General features: G+C 40.7%; 1 protein-coding gene across 2 annotated transcripts in view; it reads left to right on the plus strand.

Annotated features, from left to right (window-relative positions):
* Positions 1 to 121: 121 nt before the first annotated feature.
* nup88 (nucleoporin 88) overlaps positions 122 to 13,115 on the plus strand; it is a 51,642-nt gene continuing 38,648 nt past the window's right edge. The window contains exons 1-6 of one of the 2 annotated variants that reach the window (XM_048557499.1): positions 122 to 342; positions 1,726 to 1,895; positions 3,669 to 3,794; positions 4,317 to 4,403; positions 7,834 to 7,998; positions 10,622 to 10,805. In XM_048557499.1, coding sequence (XP_048413456.1) covers positions 136 to 342; positions 1,726 to 1,895; positions 3,669 to 3,794; positions 4,317 to 4,403; positions 7,834 to 7,998; positions 10,622 to 10,805 — 939 coding nt within the window. In that variant the 5' untranslated portion in view covers positions 122 to 135. Of the gene's footprint in view, positions 343 to 1,725; positions 1,896 to 3,668; positions 3,795 to 4,316; positions 4,404 to 7,833; positions 7,999 to 10,621; positions 10,809 to 13,115 lie in introns of both variants that reach the window. The other variant, XM_048557498.2, reaches the window with a different exon arrangement.

Here is a 13,115-nt window from a genome sequence, read left to right on the forward strand (position 1 = left end):
CATGACAACCACCCCACCTTCCCCATCAGGCCCACTGCGCAGGCGCACTATACGCGAAGCCGGCACGTGGACGGTCGGCTCGGCTGCCATTGGCTACTCGTCATAGTGATGCACATCCAGGACGTCCGAGGGAAGATGGCGGACGGCTGTGAGCGGTGGTGGGGTGAGCTCCTGAACCACCCCCTGTTAGACCGACTGAAAAGGGGTGATAGATATTTGGACGATCCGGTCAAGAACCTTGTCTTCTGCGTTGATAGTGATCTTTTCTTCTGGGACATGAACGAAAGCGTGTTCTATGCTGCCAATCTCCGGAACCTGAACGCCAGCATCGACTCCTACCAGGTACAAACCGGGTGTGTGTGTGTGTGTGTGTGTGTGTGTGTGTGTGTGTGTGTGTGTGGCAGACAGGAGCCGACAAAGACTAACCACGTTGGCGGCGGCGAGGGTCAGGTCGGGCCTGAAGAGATCGAAGATGAGGCAACGGAGTAAAGGCGTGTGGTGGCTGGAGAGTGGGAAAGATTGGGATTGTTTTCTGGTGTATGAGCTAATTTACCAAAGCCAAGAGCTGCGGATGCTGAAATTCAGAAACAAAAACAGAAATTGCTGGACAAACTCAACAAGTCTAGCAACATTTATGAAGAGAAAGTAAGTTTTTAATGTTTTGGCTGCAGTGACCCTTCTTCAGAACTGATTGTATCTAAGTACAAAGCTTGACAAGGATGGGTTGGGGGAGGAGTAAATGATGGGTAGAGATGGAGCCCAAAGAGAGGAAAAACAGTTGATTGGGCAAAAAAATGGGTAGAGGTTGTCTGCTGTATTGATGAACCGTCTCTCACACCCTTACTTCAGTTCCCACACATCAGGCCTTGTCATCACATGGGCTGCCAATACAAACAGCCCATTGCCAGCCACTCATGGTCCCCATTAGTAGCTATTCATTCTCTCAGTCTGGCCATTACCCATTCACTTGGCTGCCCAAATGATTCAGAAGATAATTACCTCTGAAGTTCTGCTTAATTTGATGTCTAGCTCCTCATACTGAATGGAGAACCTATACAGTTGTCCTCCTTGTATTTTTGGTATATTCATGGATCCAGCTCCTCCCATTGTATGATTGCCAAAACCTGAGCCAATGACATAAATCCTAGCACAGGACAGTCCCCTGTCTCTGCAGAGAACAGAGTCAACCTCACATTACTATACTGTGCCCTACTACCATTACTTTTCTTTTTGCTCCCCTGCTTGAGTGGCTTGTTCATTCACTGAACAGTTAAAGGCTAAGGCTCCTGCACTCTTGCCCTCATCCTACCCTATTTCCCTCTGCTACAGTGCTCCTACTGTCCTTGACAACTGGTCAAATCAGAAGACCCTATTCTAAGTGGTGGAATTGCCTCAGGATACAAAATATTCTGGTACATTGCCGCATCGCTGACACAGAAGCTCACTTGTACTGCAGCCATGACCTGCCACCTGTCTTGCACTATTTAATGAACTACATAATTATTTTTATCCCATTATTTATTTTTCCTTATAATATTAATCTCTCCCTCCACTCCTATACTATTTTAAACCTTAGGAATAAAATTAAACTGAACCATTTACCACATGCTCATTAAGCAGCTAGCTTTCAGCCCTATATTAGAGTTCCTGTAAGATGGTTGTGATGTACATAAATGCAGTTTTTCATGCCATAGAAGTTCAATTGTTTACTTTGTTCACCTACAGACTTTACTACCTATAAATCCACCGCTATTTGAAGTGAATGAGGTTCTTCTCAGCCCAACGCAGCATCATGTGCTACTCATTGGAACTAAAGGCATGATGGTTTTGGAACTACCCCAGCGATGGGGAAAGAGGTCTGAATTTGAAGGTGGAAGAGACACGATTAATTGTCGGTAAGTGTTTTATATGTTTCCATTTTTGTTTTTTTTTGAAGTGAAATGGTTTCAGCTGAGGCCCTGGTATTCATAATGTTATATCACTAAATGGAAAATAATTAAGTGAAGAAGTTTAAACCCTCCTGGACTTCCTGAGGAATAGACAGAGTGCCAAAAGCACAATTTGTAAATTATCACTTACTCTGTTGGCAGAAAGAAACTGCTAGTTCACTTCTGACTCTCAAAAGTTACTCAATGAAATATGTTGTGGCAGTTTTTTTTCCATGATCACATTGCAAAAAAAAAGCCCTTTTTTTAAACTGCCAGTAATCCCAATGTAATGAAATCAAAATAAGTAATGGTAGAATAAAAGCAAAGTACTGTAGGTGCTGAAGATCTGAGCTGGAGAAAGTCAGCAGGTTTGACCGCATCTGTGGAGAGAGAAACGGTTAATGTTTCAAGTCTGATATGTCTCAACCATTCCCAAATAAGTCATTTTGGACTTGAAATGTTAGTTTTGTTTTTCTCTCTCCACAGATGTTGTTAGACTAGCTGAGTTATCCAGTGCTTTTCTGTTTTGTTTTCAGTGATGCCTGAAATACTCAGCAATTCAGACGATCTTTGTTATAAGTTGGAAAAAAACTTGCTGTTTCAGGCTGATGACATTTTGGCAAACTTCAAAGGAAAAGTCATCAACCTAAAACTTTCAACATTATCCCTTCACAGATGCTGCCAGATCTGATGAATATTTCTAGCATATGCAGTATTTTGCTTTAGCCATGATTTATTGAAATTGACGGTTTGGATATTTAACTTCTGTTCATACTTGATTAATCATTCTTTCTCATTTCCCTTTGTCTTGATGTTCATTCATATGATATTTTTCAGATAAGTTTGGATGAATGGTGTATGTTCATGTCAACATGTTTGCACATCTATTTTTTCATAGATTTATTTTCAGTGTATGGTGTCATAGTCCTAAAATCGCTGGATTCACTGTCCAGGCATTCAGGCTAATGTTCTGGGTACATGGATTCAAGTATAACCTTGGTTGGTGGAATCTAAATTCAGTTGATAATCTGGAATCTGTGCTCTGCTTAGACTGGTGTATGTGAGCCATCAGACCTACAGCAATGTTGTTGATTATTCGTTGTCCTCTGAAATATCCTAGCAAGCAATTTAGTTAAAGCAACATTAAGGATGGGTAACAAATGTTGGTCTTGCCAGTTATGCTCATATCCTATGAAAGAATAACTAAACTACTGTTATTTAAATAATTAAGAGAAAAAAAGCATAATATTCTTTGTAGTCCAAAATAACTTTACCTGATGTGAATATTTTCCTGCCCAGTAAACTAGTGTTTTCCCATACATTGCGCACATTGGCTGTCCTAAATGTTTTATTTTAAAGGTCTGTTTTGTGTAGACCATGCCTTTTTAAAAAAACCAAATGGTTTCAGTGTAAGCTAGTTATGCCACCATTATCAAATTGGTTTGTGAAATATCCCAGTCTGTTGACAATCCAGACTATAATCAACAAGCCAAAATGTTTAAAGTTGAAATGGTTAAGGATCCTGCTGAAGATTTAGTTTGACTTCTTTTTTGACCAAAGACAATTTGTTGGCTGCTTGGAAATTCTTTCTGATCTCTACTTATGTTTGTGGGTTGAGCTTATTGGGTTGATTGACAAACAGCATTTCTTTATAAAAGCTGTTCAGGGTATCTGTACCCTTTTTCATAAAGGAGAAAATATTTTGGGCACTAAATATTTGTTTTTTTTTTGAAATTGCAGAACAGTCCCTATAGCAGAAAGATTTTTCACTAGTTCGACATCACTGACGTTGAAGCATGCTGCTTGGTACCCTAGTGAAACTGAGGAACCACATGTTGTCATGTTGACCTCTGATAATTCTATAAGGTAATGTAATACACTGCTTGATCTAAAAGTTGCATTGCTTCATATTGGTGTTCCGTAACTTGACTATTCTGCACTAAGCCAGCACTTCAAATTCATGAAACCTAACTGATGTAAAACATTTAAAACTAAAGAAAGATATCCATTCGACTTTTTGGGAATGAAATGTTTGTCAGCTGTATACTTCTTTCCCCTTCCTCACAGCTGGTCCAAAATTTCATGTGGGCATTTTACTTGTCTTGGGAAGATTGATTCAGGTGAACATCTGCGGACATAAGAGTCCTGTGTGTCTGTTAATTTGCCAGTACCATGGGCCCACAATTTTAAAACTGATTTTTTGCTATTACTGCACAGTGTGATCTTGTAAACTTGGGACAGCATGGCAGGCAGGTTTACTCTGGCTTTAATAGGATCATTTAACGTTAATGTGGTCTCTCACATTGTTTTGTTGCATGCCCATTAGTGGAGATCGAAGTAGGTGAATACTTGTTCTCTTCCCATAACTATTCAATTATGTCATCATAGGTTTTATGATTTAAAGCAACCACAGACTCCAGTGAAGACATTCAGCCTTACTCAGTGTGAAGAGGAAAATATTCTACCAGCATCACGGTAAAAATGTTTATCTTTTTGCTTGTTCTGTGACATGATTTATACTCTTACTTTTTCTTAAATATAAGATTTGTAAAATAAACATTAATATTATTTTGCCAACTTGTGTTTTTCATCTGCTGACCCTTCCTGCTAAAACCCAAATGGCTAAATTATCATAGTTTACTTTTTCCCTGTTATTGTGTTTTTGAGCATTATCTCTTAATTGTCTGCAGAAAGTACAAACTTATCTGTTGTATATGAAAGAACCCGTATTTGTATAACTTCTTTCTTGTCCTCAGCAACCCAAAGCACTCAGTGACAAATACTGTTAGCATTGCTGCTGTATTTGCTTCCATTATATGTGCAGCATGTTCTGTCAAACATTTGCAATTATTCCTGCTCCTCTGCTGCGTGACTCAGTGTTCCTTTGGCTCCATACTATTGATTTGTTTATTTGTATTGGTTGAGAATAAGATGTTGTTCTGATCATACCATGGACGGTGTATGATATATTCTGAGAACTGCATTATGGAAAGGATATTTGAAACACAGAAAGCATCGGCAAAGCTAATGAACACTTGAGAAAAACTCAGCAGTTTGAATAATAAATCCTTTCTGTTCACTCACATAGATAAGCAGGACTTAGCACCTTCTATGAAAGACAGCACCTGTAACAATATAGCAATCTTTATTGCTGCACTGAACAGTTAGTTCTGATGAAAGGTCGTTCATCCAAATTGTAAATTGTTTCTTCCTCTGCATACATTGGCAACAATGGTGTTGTCATAAAGCCCATCTGAGCTGAAGTACTTTATAAATTTATCAACTGCAGAAAACTTCATTAATTTTTGTTCACCAGAGGCTCATAACCAAAAAAAAATCTTAAATTACTTCTCACTCCAGAGGAAGCAAACTTTCATTTGTTATCTCTCTGGGCCTTCTACACATAACCTATTGGGTTCACCTTTATGCTTGTTTTATCCAGGGAAGTTGTTTATTCTTTCTTCGTGACATGCCTGTCTTTTATTGGCTTTGGTGCTTTCCATGTTTCAAACATCCTTTCTATAATGTAGTTCTCAGAATATACAGTACTCCATTTGTGGTATGATCAAGCCAACATCTTGTATATTTTCAATGACAACTTTATACTTGATAGCTCATAAGCCCCTTATTCTATTATTTCTGTTAGAACTTTTCCACCTGTGCTTACATCTTTAAAGGTTAATGTACCTGGAGGTGTTTTGCTTTTCCTCTGTTTACTAAGGATTTCTGAATATATTCAAAGAGAATTTTGATTTTTGATTTGATTTATTGTTGTCACATGTACTTAGATACAGTGAAAAGTTTTTTTTGCGTGCAGTACAGGCAGATCATAGCATACAAAGGTCATAGGGTGATTGAGCGGAGCGAGGAATACAAAGTTACGGCTGCAAAGGTGGTGAACAGACCTGGAATTGAGGATTAAGAGTGCAGAACAATTTCAAGAAATCAGAATGGGATCTGCTGTAGAGAGCTGGCAAAGAGTTACCCTATGTCAGCATTGCCTCGAAATCAAATATGAGATGGCTGCTTTTGAAAATAGTCAATCACATATTTGACCCTATGACCTTCGTACACTATGATCTGCCTGTGCTGCACGCAAAAAAAAATCTTTTCACTGTATTTAAGTACATGTGACAATGATAAATCAAATCAAATCAAAATTCTGTTTGAATATGTTCAAAAACCCTTGGGAAACAAAGGAAAAGCAATGTATGAAGTGCATTCAGGCAATAGTGATTACAGACAGAAAGAGCTATGTTTTTTTCCCGAAGGCACATTGCTGCAAAAACCAAATGTTCATAAATCTAACAGCTGTTGAAATCAGATTTTTATTTCCACATTTAGACAAAACTGATCTCAAATCTTGGATGATCAATGATCATGTTGATTAGTGGAGCAGGGCCAAATGACCTACTCTTGCTCCAATTTTCAATGTAAACTGATTTGGTTTCAAGTTTTCTTGATTTTTTTTTAAAGTACATTTTATCCAGGACATTTGGATTACTTGTCCAGTAATGGGTACCACGCTGTTGTATCAGTGCTTATGCAGTGCTTGTTTATCAAATTGCCTGGGTCAGTTCCTTTCTTTGTAATTGGCTATTTTTCTCAACCGGTTCTTTTTGATTGTGTGTTCTTTAAAATTTTGTTTGGACTAATGGAGTTATAGTTGCTGTTTCCTAGATGTTCACCAACTGTTGGACCTTATCTGGATTTCACTACTACTTTTAAGCAACAGCTAGAACTGCCTCCTCCTTTATAAATGCAAATTCTTTCCCTCTTTCAAGTACAATTTTATATACAAAGAGAATCATATCTTGAGAACGAGAGTATAATGAAATAAATTAATGTGCAAGTGGGGCACAAGTGATGAGAGAAGAAAAAGTTTCACACTGAGTGGTTAGGCTATGGAGTGCGCTGCCTGGAATGTGGTAGTGTCAAGTTTGTTTTCTGAGACCCTCATGGACTTGCTGCAATAACAAGACACTGACCTGTTTAGAAAAACACAAATCCTTTTATTACCAAGCAAGTACAAGCTGTGGAAAATCACTGTACTCAACCCGGCACAGAGTGCAGAGTCTCGCAAGTAATTCTCCCCGAGCAGCGGACAGTCCCTGCTTTTTATACTTTACAAAAGACATGATACATAAAGCGATTTCACAATTTACAATGGCATGATATGCAAAACAATTACTACAACAGACAAAAACATTATACCAAGCAATTATTACATCAACAACATAAAAGACCAGGATATAGTATCGATTGCGAGTGAAGTAGCTGCTAATAGCAGGAGGCGATTTTGAGTTGTTGTCTGGGACAGATTGTGATTTCAAGTTGCCAATTTGTCTGGCTGGAACAAAGTCAGTGCCCTGGCCCCTTTGCCAGCGACAGAAGTTACATGCTTTAGAGGTTTCACCCCTTTATAAATTTTCCCCATCTAACCTTATTTGAAACAGTTTGATTCTAATTTTAATTCAGCCAGGAAGCTTAAGACGGTGCCTGCGTACCGATGTGTGAGAGGATAAGGAGTTACAAAAGCTTTACATTGAATTCCCAGCTGGGCAGGAAGCTTTAGGGCAGTGCCTGCATACCTATGTGTAGGTAGATAAGAGTTTACTTCTATAATTTAAAGTCTCTGTATCGGAATCAAATGCAGATAAAAGACTTTAATTTATAGAAGCATATGAATCAATGGGATGTTATCACATTAACATCTCAGTAGAGGCAGATTTACTTCGACATTCAAAGGCCATTGATTCAAAATGCTGTGCAGGGATGTATGGAAAAGCAGGAAATTGGTTCTAGATATTTGACCTGGTGCAGTCACAATGGGCTGAATGGCATCCAACTGTACTGTAATAATTCTGTGATTCTGTTTCTTTGAACATGCTGACTATCACTCTAGATCATATACAGCGTCACTTGGGGAAATTGCAGTTGCTTTTGATTTTGGTCCTTTGACATCCGCTCCTGGGCGTCGTTCCAAAGAAGAGGTTCAGGTGTATCCACTTTACATCCTGTATGAAAATGGCGAGACCTTCTTGATATATTGCAACCTCATTCACAACAGGTAATCTATCTGTAAATGTGTGCCACTGACCCTGTGGAAAGGGGGTGGTGCGAAGGCAACAGAGATAAATAAGCTTCAGAAAAATGTCAGTGTTTTAAAGTTTTTTTTTAAACCTGATTCATATTGTTAGCTACTTCTGTTAAATCATGTAATTTGTATTGGGGAATTGATGACCATCTGGAGTAGGAGATCTTTGTGCTTTACATTGTAATGCATCTCTGAAGTGAACTGAGGCTCAGAATTTTTGAGTTCACCATCTTTTCTGCAACAGGCAGAACTGGAGCTGCCGGAATAAAATGGGGAATTAGTGTGATAAAAGGATCTCATCGAAGTAAATGAACCAAAAATGTATTTTTAATCAACTTATTATCCTAGATTATTAGGTCATTTACAGATCCTTTAGGGCAATAGTTATGTGATGTTGGATGGGAAGATATTTTGATGTGCAGAAAGCATGTTCTAGCTTCTAGTCTTAGTCAGAGATTTAACAGTTCCAGCAGTCAACCCACAGTCAGTGAAGAGATCAGATGTCAAGCCTTTGCTTTTTGTGGGAGGCAACCAAAGAATAATGTAATGCACTCAAGTCAATTGGGAGTGACAAGTAAAAGCTTGCACGTTTTGACCTCATTTAGTTATAAGGCTGAACAAAAACGTATTATTTGGTCCACTCCAGGACCAAGTGAATAGTTCATTATTTTGTGCATAATGCACAGAATTTATATTAGCTTAGTGAGGTTTCGTATTATACTTCCAGCACTTGCTGGAATATAAAGTGGCTTCGTGACACTCTAGGAATAAGTGAGACAGAGGCAGGAAACTATTGGCCTGTTAGCCTATCATCTGTTATCGGGAAAGTGCTGGAATCTGTTTTGAAGTAGCTAAGAGGGCATTTTAGGAAATCATAACATAGCAGAGTTAACTTAGTTTTGTGAGAGGGAAATCATATTTGACAAATGTATTCATTCTTTAGCAAGGTAGCAAGCAGGTTGGAAAGAAGGAAGCCTACAGATATACTGTATTTGAATTTCCAAAAAGTATTTGATAACATGTTACTTAAAAGTTTAGTAGTAAAGATAAAAGTTCATCAGGTTGAAATAATATATTGGTTTCAATAGACAATTGGCTAATGATTTGGAATAAATGGATAATTCTTGGATTGTCAAACTGCATCAAAACGAGAGCTGTAGACATCAGAGCTGGACTCTGGACTATTTGACTTGTTTGAAAGGACCAATTATTTTAGTCAAATTTGAATGTACAGAGAAGATAGCAAAGCACAATCTGCAAATTCTTATGGGCAAAAAGGTATTGCCAGATGGTGTCTATAATTATGAGTCTGTGTAAGGTGGTTGACTTTGAAGGGAGGAGTAGAAAAGCAGAAAATTATCTAAAAGCACTGTGCTGCAGTACAGAGGGATTTGAGTAGTGTTGAAAATGAATCACCAATGTTAAGTGTGAGGGTACTGCAACTACTCAAGTTGAAAAGAATTTTGGCCTTTATTGAAGTGGAATAGAAAACTTAAAAGTTTTGTAGCAACTATGCAGGGTGTTGGGACAACCATACTTATGAGTATTATATACAGTTTTGGTTTTCTTCCTTAAATAAGGATGTATGAGTATTGGAGGGCTTTAGAGAAGATACACTTCTGATGGCCTTCTCAGGAAAAGTTGAGCAGGTGGACACTAGTAGAGACTGATTTTTGAACTGTAAATGGAGTTGAGAGCTATGGAGGACAGGAAGGGAAGTGCGGTTGGGGACACTGTCCAATCAACCATGATCTTATTGTGGTGGAACAGGCTCAATGGGCTGATTTAATGATTCTTTCTATTATGTTCATGTCTTGTTTCATTCTCTCAAGGAATGCATGAGTCATTTGCCAGGCCAATATCTGTTACCCATCTCTGACTGATCTTTGAATTAAGTGGCTTGCTAGGTAATTTTAGATGCATTTACAGTTCAGCGACATTGCTATGCGTGTGGAGTGATATCTAGGCCAAACCTGGGGAGGGTGTGAGATTAACTTCTCTAAAGGACATTAGTGAGCCATTTGGAATTTTGCCAAATTTATTGTTCCAGCAGTAACCATTACTGAGAGTTATATTAATTGCATTTAAATTCAACCTATTTTCTGAGAGCATTAGCCTGGATTAGTGGCTCAGCAACCTACCTCTGTGCCATGATCTCTTCTAACTTAGTGATATAGCCAGTCTAGAGTGTAAATCTGCCCACTCTTCCAAGATTTGAGGAGCTTAATGGGCTGTTGGATACATGTACAGAATACAGAAAGGACCTTTGATTGTCAACGCCCTCCCCTGCCAACACACAAGACACCTCAGATCATGCTAACATTAATCTAGATATTAATGAAAGTGAACTCTAGAGATTGAGGTCTGCTTAGAAGTGTAACCAGAAGATTTATTCAGTAACCCCAAAATTTATGGCAGTATTCTAATTAATTTGTAACTTTTAATTCATCGATTGAAATGGAGTTCAGCAGTTGCCAAGACTAGTAACATTATGGATTTAGGATTTTTTTTAACTTTTGTAATAGTTTCATTCTCATCTGAGTAGCTATCTTTGTTGGTACTACAAAATGTGACATGAACTTTACTTCTCTCCTAGCACTGGTCTTGTAGGGAAGTTATTGGGTCCTCTGCCAATGCACCCAGCTGCTGAGGATAATTACGGCTATGATGCTTGTGCCATACTGTGCCTTCCCTGTACCCCCAACATTCTGGTTATTGCTACACAATCCGGCATGTTATACCACTGTGTGGTTCTTGAGGGGGATGAAGAGGAGGACCAGGTGGTAAGATAGAAATGGATCATGTGCATATAAGAAATATGTGTTTGGAATGTGATTAATTTGGATCTTGATAACGTTTGTATATTTTTGTGGCTTTTTCTTCTCTTTCCTGTCTCTCCCTTCTCCCTATCCTTCACCCATCAAACACTGCAACCTTCAATCTGCCTCCTTTGTAGTAGATAGATAAGTTGCTGATGTGATATTGTCCCCAGTTCATTGTTTTCAATGTGTAGTGTCCAAACAGTCTTGCCTGTGTATGTTTTATGAGGCAGAAGCAAAATTACAAAAATCAATGCAGTAGATAAAACAGCAGGAACAAGCCATCTGAAGTGCAAACAATTGTTGTGTTACTACAAAGAGAATAAACTTGCAGAACCTAATTGATATTTTACCATGGATAATTATGCAATGCTACAATTTGGTAAGATGAATAAGGACATTGCACTTCCATTGGAAGGTAAGAGCCCAAACAGGGCGGAGGAGAAATTGGATTCCTGGTATATCTATGCAAGTCATGAAGTAGAGACCTAGATTAAAATGCCTTCCCTTTTTAAAGGCAAACTAAGCAAATGGGGTTCATTTGTTATAACAAAAGTGTGGAGCTGGATGAACACAGCAGGCCAAGCAGCATCTCGGGAGCACAAAAGCTGACATTTCAGGCCTAGACCCTTCATCAGATAGGGGGATGGGGAGAGGGAACTGGAATAAATAGGGAGAGAGGGAGAGGCAGACCGAAGATGGAGAGAAAACAAGATAGGTGGAGAGGAAAGTATAAGTGAGGAGGTAGGGAGGGGATAGGTCAGTGGGGAAGATGGACAGGTCAAGGAGGTGGGATGAGGTTAGTAGGTAGGAAATGGAGGTGCGGCTTGAGGTGGGAGGAAGGGATGGGTGAGAGGAAGAACAGGTTAGGGAGGCAGAGACGAGCTGGGCTGGTTTTGTGATGCAGTTGGGGGAGGGGAAGAACTGGGCTGGTTTTGGGATGCAGTGGGGGAAGGGAAGATTTTGAAGCTTGTGAAGTCCACATTGATACCATTGGGCTGCAGGGTTCCCAAGCGGAATATGAGTTGCTGTTCCTGCAGCCTTCGGGTGGCATCATTGTGGCACTGCAGGAGGCCCATGATGGACATGTCATCTGAGGAATGGGAGGGGGGAGTTGAAATGGTTGGCGACTGGGAGGTGCAGTTGTTTGTTGCGAACCGAGCGGAGGTGTTCTGCAAAGCGGTCCCCAAGCCTCCGCTTGGTTTCCGCAATGTAGAGGAAGCCACACCGGGTACAATGGATACAATATACCACATTGGCAGATGTACAGGTGAACATCTGCTTGATAGGGAAGGTCATCTTGGGGCCTGGGATGGGGGTGAGGGAGGAGGTGTGGGGGCAAGTGTAGCACTTCCTGCAGTTGCAGGGGAAGGTGCCGGGTGTGGTGGGGTTGGAGGTGTGTGTGGAGCGGACAAGGGAGTCGCGGAGAGAGTGGTCTCTCTGGAAGGCAGACAAGGGTGGGGATGGAAAAATAGCTTGGGTGATGAGGTCGGATTGTAGATGGCAGACGTGTTGGAGGATGATACATTGTATCCGGAGGTTGGTGGGGTGGTATGTGAGAACGAGTGGGATCCTCTGGGGGCGGTTGTGGCGGGGACGGGGTGTGAGGGATGTGTTGTGGGGAATGCGGGAGACGCGGTCAAGGTTCCAATTCCCTGGCCCCCAACACACCATGGACTCCCCACCTACGTCCGTGACACCACCCACGCCCTCCACCTCCTCCGGGACTTCCAATTCCGTGACCCCTAACACCTCATTTTCACCATGGATGTCCAGTCCCTATACTCCTGTATTCCTCATGCAGATGGCCTCAAGGCCCTCCGCTTTTTCCTGTCCCGCAGGCCCAACCAGTCACCCTCCTCCGACACCCTCATCCGCCTAGCCGAACACGTCCTCCCCCTCAACAACTTCTCTTTGGATTCCTCCCACTTCCTACAGACAAAGGGGGTGGCCATGGGTACCCGCATGGGCCCAAGCTCTGCCTGCCTCGTAGGTTATGTGGAACAGTCCTTCTTCCGCCCCTACACAGGCCCCAAACCCCACCTCTTCCTCCGTTACATTGATGACTGTATCGGTGCCGCCTCTTGCTCCCCAGAGGAGCTCGAACAGTTCATCCACTTTACCAACACCTTGCACCCCAACCTCAAGTTCACCTGAGCCATCTCCAACACATCCCTCACCTTCCTAGATCTCTCAGTCTCCATCTCAGGTAACCAGCTAGAAACTGATGTCCATTTCAAGCCCACTGACCCCCACAGCTACCTAGAATAC

The sequence above is a fragment of the Stegostoma tigrinum genome, chromosome 27, assembly GCF_030684315.1.
Source record: "Stegostoma tigrinum isolate sSteTig4 chromosome 27, sSteTig4.hap1, whole genome shotgun sequence".
NCBI lineage: Eukaryota > Metazoa > Chordata > Chondrichthyes > Orectolobiformes > Stegostomatidae > Stegostoma > Stegostoma tigrinum.